The sequence below is a fragment of the Thunnus albacares genome, chromosome 15 (genome assembly GCF_914725855.1).
Source record: "Thunnus albacares chromosome 15, fThuAlb1.1, whole genome shotgun sequence".
NCBI classification, from domain to species: Eukaryota; Metazoa; Chordata; class Actinopteri; order Scombriformes; family Scombridae; genus Thunnus; species Thunnus albacares.
In genome coordinates this window covers 822,073-845,573 of record NC_058120.1, presented here as the reverse complement: position 1 = coordinate 845,573, position 23,501 = coordinate 822,073, and the positions used below count along the sequence as shown (strand labels likewise).

The 23,501-nt window shown below is 38.9% G+C and overlaps 1 protein-coding gene across 2 annotated transcripts in view; it reads right to left on the bottom strand.

Annotated features, from left to right (window-relative positions):
• Window positions 1–19,787, bottom strand: part of osr1 (odd-skipped related transcription factor 1) — a 41,600-nt gene extending 21,813 nt beyond the window's left edge. The window contains exons 1-3 of one of the 2 annotated variants that reach the window (XM_044376043.1): window positions 19,497–19,782; window positions 9,371–10,080; window positions 2,276–2,434 (exon numbers count right to left, since the gene is read on the bottom strand). In XM_044376043.1, the coding sequence (XP_044231978.1) occupies window positions 2,302–2,434; window positions 9,371–10,053 (816 nt within the window). In that variant the 5' untranslated portion in view covers window positions 10,054–10,080; window positions 19,497–19,782 and the 3' untranslated portion in view covers window positions 2,276–2,301. Of the gene's footprint in view, window positions 1–2,275; window positions 2,435–9,370; window positions 10,081–19,496 lie in introns of those variants that run through there. The other variant, XM_044376044.1, reaches the window with a different exon arrangement.
• Between the last annotated feature and the right edge of the window lie 3,714 nt (window positions 19,788–23,501).

Sequence of the window (23,501 nt, the reverse complement as noted above, 5' to 3'; positions counted from 1 at the left end):
GGGGCACTATGGAGTCCACTGGCCATGCTCGAGCCCAGTCATTACATATCGTCAGTTCTGACATGTACTGATTTTTGTGAGTTTTCGAGCATCCACTCAAAAATGCAGTGTCATAGCGGAATAATAATAATCTTACCAAAAACAACTAGGTTCCTTGCACTTTTAGTGCCAAGGACTGTTGGGCCCTTACACTTTCATGCTCAGGCCCTAAGAAGCAATGGTAAACAGCATTCAAAGGGAACTACACATCACATGACCTCACCACTGTTTTAAAAATGTTGTTGCTCTTAACCAGTTCAACTTGAATGACGTAATAGCACCATTAAAATAAAAATCTTACTTGACTTCCTTGACTTTGGCAGCCCATGTTGGCCAGCGATCTGCTAGACTCCCACTTCTGGGTCATGAGTGCAGTGTCCACATAGACAGTGTTGCTGCTGTGGCACTGCTGCTGCTAGCCCTATCTTTCTACAGAGTTTACTTTGATAACGGCCATCAATAATAGAATGTTTCATATCATTTCATTATAAATTTAATTTATATTCAGATTAGACAGAAAAAGGTTAAGAAACTTGTGCTCAATAAATAATGTACTAGGTGAAAGTGGCTTTCTTTCTGATGGGCATGGTGGGGTCTGGTTCAAGCTATTTCTGTGTCAGCCACATATACTCCTCACACAGGCTGGGTTGTTTATTTGATTATATTGATTATTCCACCAGTTAAACCCTGCTGTCATTGCTCCAAGTGAAGAAAATCCCTCCACACGACACCAATTTCCCTAAACGAGCCAAACACATTCTGACAAACAAACCTAACTGTCAGGAGGGAAACTGACAACAAATAAGAAAAATAACAACACTAAATCTCTGTCTGGAAGGAGGTAAAACAACAGGCAGGACTCCTGGTTTGAACTAATATTTTACATTACAGAAATTACAGAAAGTGAGCAGGAGTTGAGAAAAGAAGCTCCGTATGTCACCAACTCTTCACACTTGAGTTCCCCGCTTAAGAGGCTCCCTACCCCAGCATGCACCGCGTAGGCTGACCTGTAGTGGTGACACTATATTTTTTTATGTCTGTGATATATTCTACAGATATAGACATTGAAACTATAGTGAAAGGTGTAATGTTGCTGGTATTATGTCAATATGCCTATCAACAGATCATTTTCACTATCTATTTTTGCTCAGAACCGCACAAATCACATGGAAAAAATAGGTGAAACACCAACTCTCTAGATGATGCACTCTAGATGACGCACCTGCCCATTGAAGCGGCCTATGTGGCTGGTCTAACCTGTTAACATGGGTGCTGAAATGAAAAGCAAGAGGTTCCGTAATGCACAAGTGCTGCTCATGCAGGCAGTGTGTCCCGGGCGTGAGAACAGACGTTTCACGAGCGCATAGAAGCAGCCTGAGTGAGAGGAGAAGGGCTGAAGCTGGAGCAGGAAATCTGTGCAAGCACAATACATCTGAGTGCAAGCATACGGTTTGAGCAGAAGCAGAGAAAATCTAAGTGCAAGCAGGGGCTATTTGAGTATGAGGACACGGTTTTGAGGGAAAGAATTACAAAATTTGAACATGAAGTCAATAAATCATGCTCTCAAATTGAAAGACCATGCTCTCGAACAGACTGAAAAAAAGCCCCATAATTACCTAAATTCTAACCTCATGTAGCAACATTTTACTCAAAAACTCAGACACACAGTCAACCAGTTACAGTAAAATACTTTATTTAGAAATGATTATTCATTTTGAAAATAAGTTTAAGAAATCCAGTGATATATGTAAATAATCAATAATCAGGTTAAAGTGCAAAAATACAATTTTGATATAATGCATCTGTACAAAAATAACATTGGAATGTGATATTGAAAAGAAGGAAAATGTGGCTATGCTAACATGGCTTTGATCATTCTCAGTTGTTTATAAAACTTGCATAATAGTTGAGTGTCCCTTTTATAACATCTTTGGATTATAAGCTTTACAGCAAAGTATTTGGACTGAGCAGCCACAAGGTTTTTTTTTCTTAGGGTCCATTTCACATTCCACACATCCACTGGGTTCTCTGCCAAGTCAGGCTTTGATAACTAAGCATACAGATCTCCACTAAGGCTTATTTCTGTGCCATTTCTTTATGAATTGGCCGGTGAAATCTTTGATCTTAAGGAGTGTCCCCACAGAAGTGGAGGGCTTTGCCTCCAACAGCTGAGATGGAAAAGTCTTTAGTTGTTCTTTGACTATAATTGTCTTTGGCTGTGTTTTTCCAGTGTGCCTGTCCCTTCTCTGCTGGCAGAGTGAATCACTTGATCTTTGCTGGCTTTAGTTCCTTGACCTGCATGTGTAATGTTTTGTGGACAGCCAGAGTCCTGGACTGACAGAAGCCCTTCCCACACTCCTGACACTTGAAGGGCTTTTCTTTGGAATGAATGTACCTGCAGGTTGAAACACAACAGAGCAGCCAGTTATTTGGAAGAATGATTTCAGATTTCAGAACTTTATCATTAGTACTCTTCACTATTTCCATCTAGAATCTTCCCGTCAGTCCTCTAATATCACTTTCAGAGCAATACAGTTGCTCAAACTGTCTATCATTGTGTCTGCGGCCCCAAGTTTATTGAGTTCTACTGAAGATGTAAATCTAAAAAAAGATATAGTTTCATTTTTCAAAAAGGTTCTGTAATTTATTTAAACAGCTTGTCACTGCAGTTTTTAGCAAACGTTACTCAAACAGGAAAATAGTGCATTTGTTGGGGATTATTTTCAGCAGCGGATTAATACATATTTGACGCTCTAGTGAGTATTTCTGGCAGCAGGATAGTGTGTGGGGGGTTGTATAAAAATAAACTACAGTGTGTTCATAGTAATGAAAGAACATGTCACCCAGTGCAACAGTGTGGCTCAATGATGTGTTTTTAATAGCTTTTGGACAACAGCGAAGCTCTATGACACAGAGGAATAAGATGTATCAGGCTTTGGATACACACATAATTGGAATGGTCTTTTAATCTTTTTATGGGATTTGTTAATGATAAGAAACATATTAGATATCACCAGACTTATCCTATAAGTGAATCTTCATTGTCATGGCTAAAAGAATAACTGCTTAGTTAGGCTTAAAGAAAGATGGTGGTTTGGGTTCAAAACAGCTGTTTTGTTAAGGGTAAGGAGCTTCCATCATCATGGTTAAAATAACTACTTGGCTGAGGATAGGGAACTATCATGGTTATAAGAGACCAAAGAACTAACATTGACTGTTTGTAGGAAACTGGAAACCAACAGCAGTGTTTTATGTTTGTTGTGTTGTTGTACAAATATTTCAGGGTGTATGACTGTTCTGGTAGACAAGACAGTCATTATTCACATGGACACTAGAGAGGCATATGTCACATTTAGGCATCTGAACAAACCACTGATGCTGTTTCATTCTAACAGTTTTTATGAATGTTTTCATTGTGTTCATTAAAAATTTAATACCTTTTTTTTGTCCTGTCTTTATGTTTTTGACTCAGTCTGGATTGATATGGGTCAGGCTGGATGGGGTAAGAGTTGTACCAAGCATGCACAGACAACTTCCAGACAAATCCCAGATAAGTTTTGAGAATCCACATGGTGGCAGGTTCTGTAGAAGCCTTATCACCTCCCTGCTGTGAGCGACTCAGCACGTTCCAAACCTTATCTAGGACGAGGCAAATTTTATAAAACATTCTTGATAATTCTGTCTGCCATCCTCCAATGTCTTATCCCCTATCACTGACTCTTTGTATGTGTATGAATGAGACAAATGGGATGTCAAGACACTGCACTGCACATCTGTGTAGTGTCTGTGGCTGCAGCGCATGTTTAGCTTTGGTCTAACCTGGCAGCCTCAATGTGATGACAAGACTTCAGCACGCCCAGGCAAAACTTTGTTTTACTCTCTGTTTTAACACACATTTAGATAGTTTGATTATATATGTTGGGTGATACGTTGTAGTTCTTTGTTGTTGAGAAGGTTTATGTGATCTGTGGCCTTCAATGTCACATCTTGAAGACTTTTAATTCAATTCAATTCAGTTAGTATTTCTAATATTTCCAACATCACCTGAAGGCAGAATAAAAAACTACAATACCAGATACTCTCTCCAGCTGGTCCAGAATGCTGCTGCACGTGTACTGACAAAAACTAAAAAAAGTGATCATATTTCTCCCATCTTAGTTTCGCTGCATTGGCTTCCAGTAAAATCTAGAATTGAATTTCAAATCCTTCTCCTCTGCTGCAAAGCTCTTAATGGTCAGGCACCATCATATCTTGAAGAGCTCATAGTACCCTATTACCCCACTAACACTGTGCTCCCAGAATGCAGGCTTACTGGTGGTTCCTACAGTCTCCAAAAGTAGAATGGGAGGCAGAGCCTTCAGCTATCAGGCTCCTCTCCTGTGGAACCATCTTGCAGATTCGGTCTGCATGGCAGACACCTTCTCTACGTTTAAGAGTAGGCTTAAAACTTTCCTTTTTGATAAAACTTATAGTTAGGGCCAACCAAGCTTGCCTTGGATCAGCCCTTAGTTATGCTGCTATAGGCATAGACTGCCGGGGGATTTCCACTAATGCACTGAGCTCCTCTCTCCTCCTCTTCATCTGTATGTGTTCATTTACCATTAATGCATGTTATTAACTTGGCTTCTTCCCCGGAATTCTTTTTGCTTTCTCATCCGCGGGAAACCCCATGAACCGTGCTGACGTGGGGGTGTCCTTCTCCTGCTGCTGCTGCTGTTTTTTGTTGCTAGTCATGTATCTATTGTTATTGTTGTTGTTGTTGCTGCTGTTGTTGTTCTGCTTCTCTGTGTCCCCTCCCTTTCCCTCTCTTTCTTTCTCAACCCAAGCGGTCAAAGCAGATGGCCGCCCACCTAGAGTTGGGTTCTGCTTGAGGTTTCTTCCCGTTAAAGGGAAGTTTGTCCTTACCGCTGTCACCAAGTGCTTGCTCATGGGGGAATTGGTGGGTCTCTGTAAATGAAGGAGTATGGTCTAGACTTGCTCTATGTAAAAAGTGCCCTGAGATGACTTTTGTTATGATATAAATAAAATTGAATTGAATTGAAATTGAATCGAACTTTGAACAATTGCACCATTGAACACTAATGTCAGCTCGAAATAATAAATAATAAGTCACTGATTTGACTTTGATTTGGAGACTGTTACATTGTTATGTTGACTTAGTCCCTAGTTATGCACAAAACAATTAGTCAGTGGGGTCTCAGTGAAAGCTAGAAAGTGCTTAAGCACATGCACACACAAGCACAACTCTATAGAACCAGCAGCCAGTCTACAACCAAACACTGAGAAACCAAAGAAACAAACTTCTACTTGTAAAATACAGAACCCTACAGCAACACACTAAATAGAACACACTGACCACTCAAATTATTTCCCAACATGTCTGGATAATGAAATCCTCCAATGTTAACAATTTAGCTGTCATTTAGTTTCATTACTGTGATCATTTAAACAATCTTACGTACCACGCCAATGAGATCTTCAAATTTCTTCTGCCTAATCAAATATTTTTTCACCCTGATCTGAGCTCGTAAACGTGCTGTTGCATGTCAGGTTACTGCTTACCCAATGTTGACTCATGACAAAGATGAGCACATATATTTTAGGTACATGATGATTCAGAGTTTTTGACAAGTTTGGTATGCTGCTAATCAATTGCATAAACTTGATTTGCATTTCCTTTGTTTGAATATTTGTATTCTTTGCCAATTCAGTCTCACATAGAAATGTGTAATAGGTACGTTGGTCGACAGTGCAAAACGTATTAGTTTCACAATAACGACTCAAAGTCAAATTTGTGAGATGCCTACATTTTTTTGGCCTTTTCTTTTTTATTGGTCTGCATCCATGTCATGTGACTGTCAAGTTTCTGTCTGTTCAAACAAACAAAACAATGGCATTCATTCATTTATTTCTTAGTGGAAAATGCAATACTTTAAAATAGCTTTGACATTAAAATGCATTTTGATTACATTTCTAGCGAGAAATGTGCAATTTATTTTCATAAATCATTCAGTGAATGTTATTTCATGTCTATTGTTTAGTTTGTCAGTTATTACTAAGATTTTTGCAGGCTTTCTATTGTTGCTATGGTTGCTGTTATTGCTGATACCTCGTAGTTGCATGTTGTTTTAAGCATTGTCTTTGCGTGTAGTTATCTGAACTGTTAGGTTATTTGTGTTATTTTATGTAACGGTTTGATGATGTTCTTTCAATAAAGAAACATAGATTTTAGATCGCCCCAGGAATTAATTGAATTTGAGAACCATAATTTGAGGTTTTGCGATTGGCTGACCAGAGGACCTGTCCGGAAGTATTTTCCTCACTGTCATTGTGTTAAGGTTTTCTTTTAATGATATCTTTAACACACAAACACAAATGTGTCCTTGATAAAAGGGCTTCATTCCATTACAAATTGCCACCAGTCTGCTACAATCTGAATCCAAACACCACTATCTCTGTTAAGAAAAGGCGTTTTATAGCCTTTGATTGTAAAATGAGTCTTCTTCAATTAATATTGAGCCACGTCATCCAATAAAGCACTCCGACGTGATGTGTGTGCGTGTGTGTATGTGTGTATGTGTGTGTGTGTGCTTGCATTGGCTAATAAAATAGATTCTGATTGAATGGGTGACGTCATGCTGACATAAAATCACAAAACCAAGAATGATGAAGATACAAAAAAATCTCCAGAGTTGTGTAAATAGTAAGTAGCCTATGCTTGAATGAGAATGGGTTGGTCTATTCAGCCCTAACACTAACCCTAACCCGAGCACTTCGGGCCATCCTCTAAGGCTGTCAGCAGTATTGTAATCTCTGAAGGTGACTCATTTTGGTCGCTATTGCCACAAAAAATGAAAAAGCAAACAAACAAACAAAAAGCTTCATACTGGGCTTTCAAAGTGCTCTCCTGGAATGGCTTGTGTCCATGAAATGAGAAAATTCAAACTTTGTCACAGAGCTAAACCAAATACATTGTTGAACCTTGACTTCGGTGCATGTTTGAAGGCTTATAATTCAGCAACAAAAGGGGCTACAAACATGGTTACAACATACAACATACAACAACTGGTGGCACTGTCAAAAATGGGTAAAATATGGTTAAAATTAATTTTCACCCATTTAACAATTAGATATTGAAAATCTGATTACACAAATGTGTTTACCATCCCCTTAAACACTTCAGTGTACACTCAATTCAGTATTTACAACTTCCAATTCTAGGAAAAACACTAATGTTTTTTAAAAACTTGAATTTCCTAGAGCCATGCCATGCAGCTTGATACAAATCAGCACCACAGTTGTAGCTCTTCCGGTAGGGTTGCAATTGGGAAGTAAAAAGATATACTAAATATATCAAATATCTAGTACAGCCAAACCAGTAATTACACCGCATCTAGATGATCTATGGTAGCCTCTTAACATCCACCCTTTTTTTGGAATTTTTGTCTATTTGGCATACCAAAATGGAAAAGTTTGTAAAAGAGGCACAGTGAGGCCATATATTAGGCTTCATTTGAAAGGTAACATCTTCTAGTTTCTGGAAATGTGCTTGTTTAGCATGTGCCTAAAACACAACCAAAACTACATCAGTTCAAATATGGCTTATATTATATATATTAAGAAAGTGTTTTTGGTCCTCATCTATAGTGAGTCATATTTGAATAACAATAACTAGGGCATTCTTTATGCTAGAACTATGTAAATCACCACATACCTTCTAAATCTTGTCAACCACACCTGTATAAAATTCCATACCTCTAGACCACACCTTATCTATCTATGATCTAGGGAGTTTTTAGTTTGTGGTGCTGGTGTCCGTGAACCTCTCCAGAACGTCTCCAAGTGGCCAAATTGTGCCAACTGCTTTTATTCATTACTGTGTGATGCTAAGCTGCTTACAACTGGCTTAAGTGGGTTGCTGTGACCCGTTGGATGTTAAGAGGATAAGAAAAAGTTAAGATGTTGGTTTATTTCTGATATTTTAGCTAGTATTCTAGAGATGGGGTTTTGGGCTGGTGTTCAGTGTTGGCATGAGTTATACTCTTAAAACTGTGTTTAAAGAGCTTGTTTGTTATGGATTCAAAATATTTGTTCAGCCACATCATGCATATATTACACTGCCTCCTGAATGCTTTCCAATATGTTAACAACTGCAGCAGATTAAAGGCTAACTTTCCTGCAATTAGAACTGATGTCTATGGTAACATACTTCTACTTCATAAGTCTATGTTAACCTTGGAAGAAACTGATCTGGTGCCAGGAACAGCACTATTTCTGGCATCATATTGTTGAGTTATCAAGGACACGTTTGTGTTTTTGTGTTGAGAAATGTTAAAGATATAATTAAAAGAAAATCTTAACATGGTGACAGTGCGGAAAATACTTCTGGGCGGTCCTCTGGTCAGCCAAAAGCAAAACTTCAAATTCTGGATTTCAAATTCATTTCATCCCTGGGGCGCTCTAAAATATATGTTTTTTATTGAAAGAATATCATCAGTTACATAAAATAACACAAATGACATAACAGCTCAGATAACTACACAACACAATGAAAATGATTCAGCAGTGTCCATAGCAACCACCATAGCAATAACAGAAACCCTGCAAATATCTTCGTAATAACTAACAACCTAAACATCATATACACCGATGAAGACCTGGTGAGGTCGAAAAGTTGCCTTTTTCAGTCAGTTATAAAGAGTTTGAGAGCTACAATGCAGTGTGCAGACACTCAGCTTTCTTCCTTCATTTTATCTATTGTCCTGCACCTGCCACATAAAAATACGATATGGGATGTGCACACATTTGCATCTCTTTGCTAGTAGCTTGTATGAATCCAAACATGTATAAAGGTAAAGTTGGGGTTCAGATGCTATCACTTCATTTGAAGCATACGGACTACTTTATATTTCTGCTGGCTCCTCAAAAATCCAATCCAAAAATCCTATAACCAGTCTGTACAGTACATAATATTTCTAATAATCTCTGCACATGATATACATTAGTACACAGTAGACTGCTACCCAAGTAAACTAACAGGCTTAAAAGGAAGCACTTATCAGATCGTCCCTTCACAATATCAGAATCTGGGGGGGCTGAATTCTGTAGACAATCCAACAATCATGCCCAATTTACGCAGTAATTGGTGGAGGTGAGAAAGTAAGGATGGGTTTGAACTTTCTCCTTTTTCAGTCTTCACTATGTCCACCACTTTTATCTGTAGAGAACACCTCGTATAAACTAATCATTTCAAGTATACTGAACCACTCATTCAAGATAGTGTTCTCTATTTGATTTGACTTGACAGACTTAAATGAAGCCTGGTTCTCACCTGTGGTCCCGGAGGTGGTCCTGTCTTCTGAAAGCCTTGTGGCAGATATCACAGGTATATGGCCTCTCATCTGTGTGCGTCCGCTCATGGATCAACAGGTTGTAGGATTTGGTAAAATGGCGGCCGCAGAACTTGCAAACAAACTCTTTCTTGGTCTTCGAGGGCAGCCGGCCTCGGCTGGACTTGCGCTCTGGTGAGGAGAGTTTGGTCACATCCAGAAGGCATCCCAGGCTGGCTGAGGTCGGGTGGTGAGATGAAGCCTGTGCGGCAGCAGCAGCAGCAGCTGCAACGCCCGTCATGCTGAGGTCCTCCGCCTTCAGGTGATCCTCCTGGGTGGCTGCTGCTGCCAGGTTGGCAAAGTCAAAGCGGGGCTTGTTCTTGGAGCTCTGCAGCAGCCCTCCTGAGTCTTGCTTGGGCTGCAGAAGGTGAGGGAAGATGGGGATGGAGGCCATAGAAGAGAACGGGGCAGGCAGCTTGGAGATGGTGCAGCGGGGCAGGGCCAAAGGCGGGTAGCCAAGTGTCCACTGGTGGAGGTGGATGGCATGCAGGGCACTGAAGCTGTAGATGCTGTGGAAGTGATCTGCTGGCAACTGGAGGCCTGTGGAGCTCTGGAGGAGGGAGTAGTTAGCCAGCTGGAGGGATGGATGGAGAGGGACTGGAGCTGGCAGAGTCTTGCTGCCCATGGCTTGACACAAAATCCAACAGGCTGTCTGGAAAAGACAGAAAACATTAGCAGATTAAAATATGTAACTATTGGGCCAAGTCACATTGATTCATTTGTAATGCACATGCACGGGTACACGCACACAAAGTAACTGCAACTATAAGAAACCAAATTAGTTTGACAAATCAGGCTAGGCAAAAATTCAGATAACATTTTTATACGGATAACTGTACAAACCCCAGCTTACAGGATGTTGGTCAGTAATCAGATTTTTCCTCCTCTCTTCTCCCCTCACTGAGTACAAGAGCTTATATTTTACAAACTGACTACTTTTCAGCTGTGTAAACTTTAGTGGTGTTCAGAGAGCCCAGTATTTGTATTTGTATCTGTATTTATTGAGGCAGCAAAATTATTTGTATTTGTATTTGGAAAGAGGCTTAAAAATCTTGTTCTCGTTTTTATTACGCTTTTAATTTTAGAAAATTAGAGTGTCACAATAAGTGTTCATGAATAAACTACCTTACGAAGGAGGTCCCACACCAGGATTTGAACTGGTGTCTCCCAGATCATAGACGACTGTGCTGACTACTGAGCTAAAACTCTGCTTATCGCCTCACTGCAGACAGATCTCTACCTATTTATACACCCATAACACAGACACAGCACACTGTGTAATGTGTAAGGAAGAACTTCAAAGGTGATTCTTGCTTTGCACTTTTCATTTATTGCCTATTTTTTACAACCTAACTTTGTGGAAAGGAGAAGGGGAACAACAAGTTATGGAGTTTAAAATATTTGTATGAAACAAATATTCGTAAATAACCCACTATCTGTGCTACACAATTACATATTGTGTGTTTTGTTCTTTTACCTTTTAAACAAATGCTATTGGATATACACTCTGTCTGTTTAATGTTGCACAAGAATGAGTTTTGCCAACCTTTGCTCTGTAAAAAACTCCAAAATCCTTCAACCTTAACTAGATATTGATATGGTGATTTTGCTTATAGCAATCTTTTTCCCTGACCCCACGGTGGTTTTATTTCCATAATCTGTGTTCAATGAATGTATATGATGTTTAGTTTTTTTAGTTATTACAAAGGTTGTTTAAAGTCTCGCCAGAAAATTGTAGGAATGCAATGTTTTCGATCGTTGCTATGACGGTTGCTATGGACACTGCTGTCACTGAAACCATGTAGTTGCATGTTGTTTGAATCAATGTCTTTGTGTTGTGGAGTTATCTGAGCTGTTATGCTATCTGTGTTATTTTATATAACTTATTATATATTTCAATGAGAAAAGAAAAAAACAGAGTTTAGGGAAATGAATTGAATTTGAATTCAGAGAAATGAATTGAATTCGAAATCCAGAATTTGAAGCTTTGCGATTGGCTGACCGGAGGAGCCACTATCCAGAAGTATTTCCTCACTGTCACTGTGTTGAGGTTTTCTTTAAATTATATCTTTAACATTTCTCAACACAAAAACATGAAAGTGTCCTTGATAACCCAACAATACGATAGGTTAATATTAAGGTCATCAGGACCAAGGTAGCTTTAATGTGAGACTGGGTTGGCTGAGAAGATGGATATCACTTCCATGTCTGTGTGTCATGTACAGAGCTGGAGTTAGGATGTAGCATAAAGACTGGAGGCAGGGGGAGACATCTCTCAAAATACACCCACCAGCACTTCTAAGACTCACTAATAACACTTTTCACACAGCAGACATCCGTGTTTAATGTGTGTTTGATCCGTGTTGGACAAATTCATGAGACAGCTGTGACAGAGTTGGTTAAATGACATTATACCATTGGTATCATTTAAATTATTGCCATTCCTGGTAGCAACGCTAGGTCATCAAAACCGGGCAGTGTGTGACCCTGGTTGAGAGGAGGTTGGCTGATGCAGGTTGAACCATGCAGACAGACCCCCGATGCAGGCTTGAACCACCACACTGTCACTGTGTCAGTCTTATTTGTTGAATCCATAAAACAGAAAAAAGAGCTTCCGGGAATCTTGTGGTCCCAATGTGGTTGCCAGGTTTGGTACCATCATATCTGTGCAGAGAGACCTAAACCAAAACTCAGACAGGTCTGGGTTGCCAGACCATGGCCCGTTTCATGAGAGCTATTTGCGAGCAATGCTGATCCCCAATGGTGCCAATATTTTGTTTCACAAATGATCATTTGTAAACTGCAGATACATTTGCCAGTCTGCAGTCTCATTGTCCTCATGCTGGATTTGTTAAATGTGTCAAAATTAATGCAAGGAAGAAGTTTTCTCATGTTGAAAGTTACAGTTTGCACGTTGCAAATTTGGTGAAACCAGCCCCAGTATAGCAAGCGGCACTGAACAGAAGTACTGGGCAGCTGGATAAACTGTTGGTCATCAAGAATTACAATAGTTTCAGCATGAAACTAACCAAAAAACACACATTTGATAATAATTTTTACATGTCCGCATTTGTATGGATTAAACAAACAGGATACATGTTAATCAGTGAGCTTTAGAGGTGTTGATAGGTGTGTTTTTGAACTTTGGACAGAGCCAGGCTAGCTGTTTTCCCCTGCTTCCAGTCTCTATGCTAAACTAGGATAATACATCCTGACTTCAGCCCTATACTTAACACACAGACATGAGATTGAAATAAAAGAAAGTGAATGCTCTGACAGCACAGAAGCACTTTCACAGGGAAACCACATTCCTTGTACAGTACATCACAACATAATCATTGATGGCATCAATGTTGAGATTTGTGTGTTTCTGATTCTTAAATGAATAACATCCATCCACCAGAACATTGTGTGAATAGTGGGTAGGTTATTCTAGGAGTCTACTGGAAGGTTGGGAGGTTGCAGGTATTTTAAGGGATGGGAAGGTATTTAATTAAAATGTTTTTATGTTGTACCCTGGGGCCAAAACACATCCAGCCCAGCCTGCTGATAAAGCTGTTGAAGTGGGACTCCTTGGCCCATGCTGGAACCACAGATCAAATGGCAAATAAACTACTTTTAATATGATTAGTCAATGAATTAATTGCAGGTCTGGAATAGGATGCAAGTTCCCTGCATGAAAAGATTAAACATTACATGCCCATCAACAACCCAATCTCCTCCAATTTAGAATTAGAAAAATTAAAAGATAAATAATGCCACTGCAAATTGTGTTTTTATTATTACACTTTAACCCAAACACTCTGTAGGTTAGATTATTTATTTATTTGGTTTGAAAGGATTCCACTTGGAAAAGATCTCCCTCTACTACTGCAAAAACCTCTGGCATGGTCCTTTAAAGTTGAATAGTTTATATTGATTATAGATTTGGGTTTAGAATAACAGCAAAGATAGGGATTAGAGATCAAACCAACACTAACGGTCTTTACAAGTGTACTAAAACACTAAGGCAAATGTGTGTGTACGTGTGTGGTAAATTTGTCAACGAAGGTGAACACAAAACAATAGCAGCATTAACACACACACACAGATGCATCAGACAGAAAGACAGTAGTGTGTGTGTGTGTGTGTGTGTGTGTGTGTGTGTGTGTGTGTGGGTGTTTCCTGTTCCCAGAAACATGCCTGGGGCTGTTGAGGGCAGCGAAACAGAATGACAGCATTCAGCCAGAGAAATACCTGTGAGCTGTTAAATCAGGTTTGATAAGCAGAAATAACAATAGACAATAATGTATCTTTGTCTGAGGCAGACAGTGATGGACGGGAGCCACAGCAACCACAAGTCCCTGTTCAGAGTCAACACTCCTCCCATCTCATCATCTCATACAGCAGGTCTGTTTACTGACACGGTTGCATCACAGATGCACATTTACTCTGCTGCTGGAACACATTCTCTACTTTTTACTTCATTACAACACTCATCTAGTGGCTATAATTACCAGAGTACATTTATTCAACCACTATACATAAGTACAGTTTTGAGGAACTTTATACTTTATACTTCTACTCCAACACATTTCAGAGAGACATACTTTTTACTGCAGTAAATTTATATGAAAGCTACTTTTCAAATGAACACTTTTATCTAAATCATGCACTAATAACAATGTTCTAAAATGCAGTATGATACACTGATACTGATTAAACTACTCAACAAAGTATAATGTAGTTAAAATGATCTAAAACCTCTTTAGGTTTCCCTGGACAGTGCTTTGTGCTGAGCTGTGATGGAGGAATAGTAATACAAAGATGGATTTTCATACTAAAAAGACTGTGACTTAAAATATCAAGATATCAAACTTGACTGACGTACTCAGGCTGCTGAAACTTCATATTAACATCAGCTTAACTTTGGACTGTATTTAACATGAACTGTGGATTACGGTCACTTCCATCGAAAATCTCTTTAGAGCCAGTACGAACAAGAGGAATGACTGCAGCAAGCGAAACCTGTTTCAATGTACATATGGTTACCTGACTGTTGTTTTAAGACAGAGCAGAGAAAAATATGAAGACTGAAAAATTATGAAAACAAAGATTGCATAAAGTTTTAAAAGAGATATACCTAAGGGCATATATAATGTATGGATAACATAATAACAATGTTAAAATGTCAATTTTTCAAAATCAGTATATACTTGTCCTGTTACTTGAGTCATTTTCCATTGCGGTGTTGCTGTTTCTACTTCAGGGCAGGATGTCATTACTTCTTCCACCTCTGTTCACAGAGCAGTTTAGTGAAACTAACACATCTGTAATCGTAACCTGAATAAACACAGTTATGTTTTTTCTGTATTTCAACTCACTCATTAGCAGATCCATAATTTATGATAATGGATTTATGAGTTGTGACAAGTTAAAAGACCACTTTATCAAGCATGTCTGAGGCAGAGGGATTTTCTTTTTCTTTTTCTGAGAAAGTGAAAACAATGATGATTAGAAATTAACCTTATGATCCACAGTGGCTCAAACATTGTTCAAACTTTGCATCCTTGCTTTATTTTAGATCCCAGAATTTCCAAAGATATCAATAATGCCACGCTGACTTTGGGCTACATGTGTTTAAAGTGATCCACAAGACATGTGAATATTTCCATGTGATGTAATAATGGAGCCATTGAACATTTCGCTCAGTGTAAACATCACAGCTTAGATACAGTATGTAAGATTTAACAATGTCGTGTTATGGATTCATTTATTTCTTCTATTTTATTTTTTTGTAACTTTAAAATTATTAAAGAAATTTTGAGGGGCAGTCAGGTTTCACATCATATAAAAATTAGTTTTATTTGTTAGAAATAACAAGCAAATCCTTAATATAATTAGTATTAATAATATTAAATAACAAGGGCATTGATTAATAAACGTCTAATAATAATATTAGGAATGCATGAATTAATGAGAGAATAAATACAAGTGGAACTCAATGCATGAATCAGTGGATTTAAATACACACTAAGGGCAGATGTTGAAGTCAACTTGTGTAGTCACTGCTGGAAGGAAACATTTTTGAAGTTACTTTGTTGGAGGAAAACCTGGTATCTCCAGAGTTGATCAGTATGTAAGAAAAACTGTTCCATTATACGCTTAAGAAGAATGTATTTTGGTGGTAGTACAATTGGAATTTTAATTAGTTTGCAACCGTAAGAAGGTAAATAACTTCACATCTGTACAGAGAGGGAATGTGATGCCTTAACATTTATATTGATACAATAAGCTCGGTTCAAGTCAACTCGGTGAGATTCTTCTCACTTTAAGATTATTCATAATTTGCAGAACGTTGTTAGAATGTTATCTTGTAGTAGAGGTGAAAGAATCTAAAGTTAACTATACAGGGATAGAGAGTAGTGTTTGCAGCTGAACACATTTAATATAAAATGTAGTAAATAAGAAAAATAAGAAATGCCTAAACCTCCGGCCTGAGGCTGGGCTGCTCATCCACTAAACTGGATGAAGTAGTTGTAATGAGGAGCAGTGAAGCTCAAACAGACCCCTGTGGTCTGAGCCTTTCTGATCATGACGCAGAAGTAATTGACTTTTACTTAGGAGGTCATTAGAGGAGATAAGTGCTGTGCTGCTGAGCCTCTGCTCAACTTTAACCCTTTGATGGTATGCATACCAGGGGCCTCCAGACCCATACAGCCATGTGGCCCTCTGCTATGGTCAGGACTGTGAGATTCAGCACCTCAGAGGGCCTTGCTGAGGTGATCAAGATGCTCCATCTAAACTTGATCAGGCTGGGTCCAGTAGACACGTCAGACCGGGAAGTTATTAAAGGATGTGAACTTTTCCTCTTCTACAAAAACAAGCAGGTCCAACTAAGTGCAAACTATTTAAAACACATCCTGCAAACATTAATAACACTAAGATCATGTCCTCAGAGTTTTCTATTTGTGATTTTGAGGGGGGGTTAGTGGCCTGGTGGAGTTAACATTCTACAATTAAAATCTTACACAGTATTTTCTACACCGATTCCAGTATTTTTTTGACTCAATATATTTAAAGTCGACCACTTTATGCCAACAAAATAAACAACAAATAACTAAAAGCTGTAGTAAAATAATATGAGGAAATATTACCTTAAAAGTCCACCATTCCATTTTACATCTAGTAAAATATTAGTACACAAATAACTCAATCTGAACTATGACACAATAACATGCAAACAGTATTTTAATGTTTGAAGTGGCTCATGTAATGGCTCAACTAATTCAGGTACTTTGTTTCACAGTTTAAACCAGTGGTTAACAGCCATTTTGACATGTGACCCCTTAAAATCACAGGTTATGATCTGAGTATGGATATGATTTGTGAGCAGATCTCAGATTATTTTATTTGAAGGATTTTTCATAGCCTAGGGGAATAAAGGTGTCCAATATTTCACAAGCAAAAAACAAAAACACAAACAAATGAGAGAAAAGTCTGAAAGAAATAAACATAGTTTTGAATGACATCATTTCTTTCTTTAAACATCTTGGGATCCATTGGATTTATCTGGTGACCTTGAGGGGGGTCTTTACCCCCAAGTTGGGAACCACTGGTTTAAACTATGACCCTGGATCAGATTTTATAAGAATCTGTTGAAAAGACAAATTAGTAACTAATTAAATAAATATAGTAGAGAAAACAGTTGAATAACTGTAAAGCACAAAGTTTTACAAAGTACCAGCACTTGAATTGCAGGGACCCACTAAATGCACGGAGGATAAGATATTGTTATTAAGATCCTTGTGATAACTTTGAGTATTAGGCATGTAAGTTGATAGATTTCAGTTTTGGGGCAACATCTGTCCTTTTTCACATAAATTTCTGCTGATTTCTGCTTCTTGCTCTCTGTATTTATTTTAAAAACTATGTGCAACCAAGTTACGGTCCCTCCAGCTGAGATACAGAGCGAGCCACACCTTCCTACAGCTTGTTAGTATGTTGTGTCCTCATTATGTAGTACACTACGTGATCCTTATTTTCATATCTTGGCATTGATAATAACAGAGGGTCACAGAGGTGTGCTTAGATATCTGGGCCCCCTGACGACAGCTCCCTTGAGGCCTGAACCATTAAATATCTACAGTCCCTGGAAGCTCAGGGTACTGAGGTTGAAGCAGTTATTTAGGGTTTACTGCCCCTATATGGCAGACATACTCATTTTACCCTGCCGCTCAAAGGTTTTAATCCAGCCTTCATCAGAATGCAGCACTGACTCAATCTCACACTGTAACAGTCACCACAGGCACAATCATCTGCATGAGCTAACAATGAATCTGCATTTGCAGGTAAGACAAATAAATAAATACATGCAAGCTAACTGCATGTTTTTACAATACAACATGTTAACACTGAAAAAAAAACCTTTCAAATTGAATTTTTGCCTGTAATTGTGTTCTATTTTCTTCAAACAAGTAAAAAAAAAATCTGCCAATGCGGATTATTTCATCCTGTTTCCAATGATACGTACTTTTCAAGTATTTTCTAACATCAAGTCTGATTATTTTTAGGACAGAAATGACTTGATAAAATGGACCTCTTGCTGTGTAACTTCCATGATCAATAGATATTGTATTCTCAATCTAAAACAAATAAAATAGCATAAGCACATTTCATTGTATAGGCCAACTTCCACTAAACATTTCAGAGGGAAATATTGTACATTTTAATTCCTTCTACATTAACACATCAGTAATAATAATCCAATAATATAATATAACCGTCTGAAAGGGACATAATTACCTGTAACTATATTTAACTGATAATACTAAAAATCAGTGTGATGTAGCACAGTGTGGTGTCTACTTTTACTTCGGTGAATAATCCTCTTTGAGTAACATTTAAATTAGACATTTAGACTTGTCCACCACCCTGCCTGCCTCCACACGGTGAAGCGGTGCTTGCTGCCCTGCCGGCAGCGCTCATGCTCAGCGCGGATAAGTCTACCATGATCTGGTCTCCATGAGCTGTGGTGATGAATAAAGGCCACAGGGTTTGACCCGTCACACCTGCCTCACAGACCTCTAATCTGGTGCATGTTGACTTTATTCGATCCCGGGTCTCATTAAATGGAGCAGCATCATTAAGTAAGTGACACAGGAAGGGAGAGCGTCACCACACCGAACACAGAACCAAGGTGTTATAACTGCGAAAGCGGAGCTGATTTCTTCCTTCTTGTTCGTCACGGATGTCTGTGGTGATGTTTATTCGGATGTGCTAATTGTTCAGCTTTTATCTGTAGGCTATATAAATCTTTGTTTAACGCTGCACTGAACTGAGGTTCATCAAAGCGGGTTAACGATTTGCGGACGGAGATTAATAAGCGAATCCAACGAGCCAAAGGAAATAAAAACCAAGAGATTCAGAATTTCAACTTTCACTCCTGTCAGTCTGACCTCTGTAGAAATATTTCTATTAATATGTAACTCATAGCCGTTCGCTGATCATAAACAAAATTGTCTTTGGAGTTTTGCTTGCAGAAACAGATGAACAAGCATTTTTAAAATGAGATGTGTCATACCTGAGGTCTCACGTTCTTACATATGCACAATAAAACTATTCTGCTCCTTTATAGTGAATCAATTGAAAACAAAAATCTGAGACCAAACTTGGAAAAAGTGGAAAAATGTAGATTATTCAGCGCAAAAATCTTTTTTATTAAAATAAAAATGCATTTTGTCATCACTGAAGCTTCAATATGTGAAGGAAATCAGTGCTGATGTTGACAATAGCATAAATGCAATGTAATTATTTTAAAGAACTGAATAAAGTACACCTGCTGCACTATTCTCCCTGAAAATCCAAAACCTTCATCTACTGTAGCTACAGTTTTTATGGGTTGTAATCATATTTTTTAAACAGAATATTTTAAAAATGTAAAATATTAGGCTACAATATTAGGCGTGCTGTTCGCGCTTCGTTTTAAAATCTAAATAACTCACAAAGCTCTGTTCCTTCACTGCCTGGATGCTGCAGTGGATTTTGTTTCATTTTCATTGAAAATATAAAAACAAAGTGAAGACTTACCTATTTCAAATATATATATATATATATATATTCCTGTCGGTTCCGTTTGTGTGAGCTCCCTGAATAGCCTTGTTTTCGGGGTGGATGAGTTAATGGGACGACCGAAGTGGCAGCATTTTCCCTCCGCTGCTGCGGGTTTCCTCCGGTTTGGGCTCAGAGAAGAGGCTGAGATGTCAGGCACGGCGGTGTGGTGTTGTAGCTGTGGTATTGGGACGCCTGTTCGTTCCACTGTTCCGCGCTCTCAGCAGCCGTCGCCTCTTTATTGAGACTCCTACTGATGCGTCACTCCGCCAGCCCACATACAATAGGTACAGCACAATACATCAGGATACAGAACATTACTGCTGCTATGCTATACGATCCTCAGGCGGGGGTGGTCTTGTCTTGCGTTATGTGGTATTGTTTCATGTGCATGGGACACTGGACAGGACGTGGGTACACGAAGTGGTGCGAATAGGCTGTTAATCATTTTTACCATTCGCTATAGTGTAGCAGCCCTTGGCGCTGTGCTGCATGCCCCCTAATGATAGTGAAAAAACAAACAAAACAAAACGTGGATATCACACGTGAAATACACATTTCACACATGATTGAACATTGCATTTCACATGTCAATTATCAATAGCAACATCAACAACAATAATAATAAAGGTTACATTATTAGTTATCATTTGAAATATATCTTATTTGTAATGAAAATATGAAAAGAAACATCATAACTCACTGCAAGAGTAGTTCCCAACATTTTGACGTCTTGAAAAGACACAATGTCAGTTTGCTTGTAAATGTACAATAGGAGCACTTCAAACAAAGGGTGGCTATTTTATTTGAAGTTCTATTTTATTTTGAGTTTTAGAATCCTGAAGACTATCCAGTATTTCACAGGAAAAAAGCAACTCATCTGACTTTAGAGAAGAAGTCAGAGAAAATAAACTTACATTTGTATAAGAGGAATGTAGATTTTTTTCTTTCTTATCCCTTTAGTAATCTTGTGACCCTGCACATTTATCTTGGGATCTATTGTGGGGGCAACTCCCAGGTTAGGAATAGTTGCATTAGAATAACCATAGCAGACAGGAGGTGTGAGTTGTCTCCTTTACAAGTAATGTGACCAGTGGAGAGGACTCAGTGCCCCCAAATGTTAACAGGGCATTAAAGTTAACATCTTTCAGTGTTTCAGTGAACAAAATCTGCCATCTGCTGGAGAACTTTATTTAAGCAAATCAACTTCATCCTGACTTTTAATCCATCTGCTGTAGTTGTGACACTGGTTTTCAAAGCTGTGGTTTTCATGATCAACCCAAACATGAGTGTACGAGTGGTGAAGGAAACAAACTGATTCTGCATTATATGACTAAAATGGCATAAAGCGGATTATCTTGGTTTAGTGTACCCTGCTGTTATTTTATGAGAATTTAGGCAGGACTTGTTCACATTGCATAGCAGTGCCAAATTTATGAGTACAACCAAAGTAATCCATCAGAGAAGCTGTCACAGAAGCCCAGCTAACGCTCTGTCTATGAGCAGTGCAACACAGTGGCCAGACATCGTTTACACTGTGTAAGGTAGAAAAGGAATACACACTATAAAGAATGGTTCTGGTGTTAGTGCCCACACAGACACACACATCATGTACATACACACAGCACAGCACATCAAGACTCACTGAACCTCCTCTGAAATTATATTTACAGATCACTTACATACACTGTACCAGCTGTTTACATCATTTCAGCTGTAATCCAAACACTCAGCAGCCAGAAGGAAACGGCTGCCAGCACATCCAAAATACATCAGGCCCTCAGCTCTCTGGGTTTTATTTTGTTGTTATATGGTTGGAGTTTGGTTTGCGTGGTTTAATGCAAATGGAATGGAATGTAAAAAAAAAATCTAAAGCAACAACCCCTGTAAAAATAACAATAATAATTTATAATAAAGTAATGTATACTTTTTATGAATAAGAAAATTCACTCTTGACCTAGTAAATAGTAATTATTTTGACAAAATAATTGTGACTCAAGGGCCCAGTTGGACTCCCTTGTGTCTGTAGGGATATTTAGCCAGAGTCAGAAGGAGTCAGCACTAACCATAAACATCCAACACCTTAAAGGCCCTGAGAAATTATTTTCTCAATCAGTGTCTCACTATGACTGATGGATCTTACATGAACACGCTATTTTCTGCCAAGGTTTTAACAGTTTTTAGTATTTTACATAAGGGATATTTGTATTTCTGTTGTTTTTCTCTGCGCTCTTCCCAGTGGTTAGAGGTGGGTACTCAATTACTCAATTAGAAAATGGTTATGTCAAGTATGACTTTGATCCAATCAGGATTTAGCAACATTTGAACCACCAGTCGGATTGTTGGATTGTTTGGTCACTGTCAATCAAATTTGATCAAACCACACAGCACTAATGAAACAGAGTGCCTGAGTTTTGTAGGATTAAACTAAAAAAAGGTGTGATGTCACCCGTTGGTTTGCATTGAAGCTCGTTTTCCCTCTGGAGCCAGGACCTTTCACATAAGGAGTGTGGGAAGTTGCCTTTCATGCTCTGGGAAACACCCCACTAACTTGAACCTACGTTACTGCTAGCTTACTGGAAACACTAAGCGCTACACACTAGGGCAAATGTTAGCTACTTTAGCTACATTGTGGTAACAGGGCTGGTATCATAATCAAGTAACATTAAACTTAGTGAAATATTGTGACGGTAGTCTGACTCATTGCAGATGAGACAAATGTTTATCACAACTGTCAATCAATGCCCACACAGCAGACATCAAAGCTACTATACATCTTCAAATCTTATTAACGGAGCAATATTTTCCAAAATGACCACCAGCACACTTATTTGAGGGCAATTCAGTTAGATACTGACTTAGCATTTCTAGAGAGAAGTTGAAGCTTTTTGAATGGGAGTCAGTTGGAGCATCTAGCAGCTGTTGGTGGTATTACACTTTGAGCTACTTCCACATTGGCTTCAGCCTCAAGCCATGGTAGTTGCTGCTTGTTTGTAACTGTTTTGGAAGGCCCAGACAAATAATGTTGCCCTGTTGAGAGTGGCCTTAGATAATAAAACGCTTATGTGTTGTTTTGGACAGCAGTTACAAATTACATGTTTTGTTTTTTAATTTGGAGGACTTGTTAAACATAAAATATTTATAACACCTATGGATACAGACTACACAAAGCTCACTAGCCTAAAGACTTGCCATTTTCAAGCTAACACATTTTGGAAGTGGTAGCTAGACTTTGTTTCATGTTAACCCACCAGAAGGTGGTTGCTAAAATGTGATTCATAGGGTATTGTTAAGTAGTAACCAAGGTGTTGGGTATGCTACGGTATTGCTGCCAGCATGCGTCAGCGTTGTGTGCACCTGTCAGAAGTGCTGTCATAATTTGACATTTTATCCCATTTTTAAGCCACATTTTACATTAGACTTTTATGTCCCAGCTGTTTTATCCATATGTTTTATCCAGGCATAAGGTTTAAGTTATTAGGTGCTCAGATTTTAAGCTTCATGTTCGCGGTTGGGACAGCTGGCCGGCACAAATCTGGCTTGTTTTTAGCATTTTTTAGCACTTGGAGCTAACTTAGCAACAGAGTCTGCAATTGCCGGGTGTCAAGATGACAGCAATCTGGAGCCTAATCACTGCAGTGGGTCTACTTGGTCAGCTCAACTCCATCCCATCAGGAGCCCCGGTCACTGGTCGGTGCCCGTGACAGGAGAGGGAGGTGCTCCTCTCATGTCCCCCCCCCCATACAACATCCAGCTGGATAACAAATACAACATCCTGGACCTTCATGACTTCCCTCCTCTGGCTGTAGAGTCCCAGCTTCCTCCTCCTCTATTTCCTTTCCCTTCTTGTGGTTCCCACAGCTCTGTGTTGCCTCCAATCCCTCCACTTGGTTGCTCCTCTCACACCGGGGTTCGCTGCTCCATACCACTCTTTACACCAGTGCTGCAGTGGACTCCTGCCCCCACTCTGTCCAGCCCTCTCTA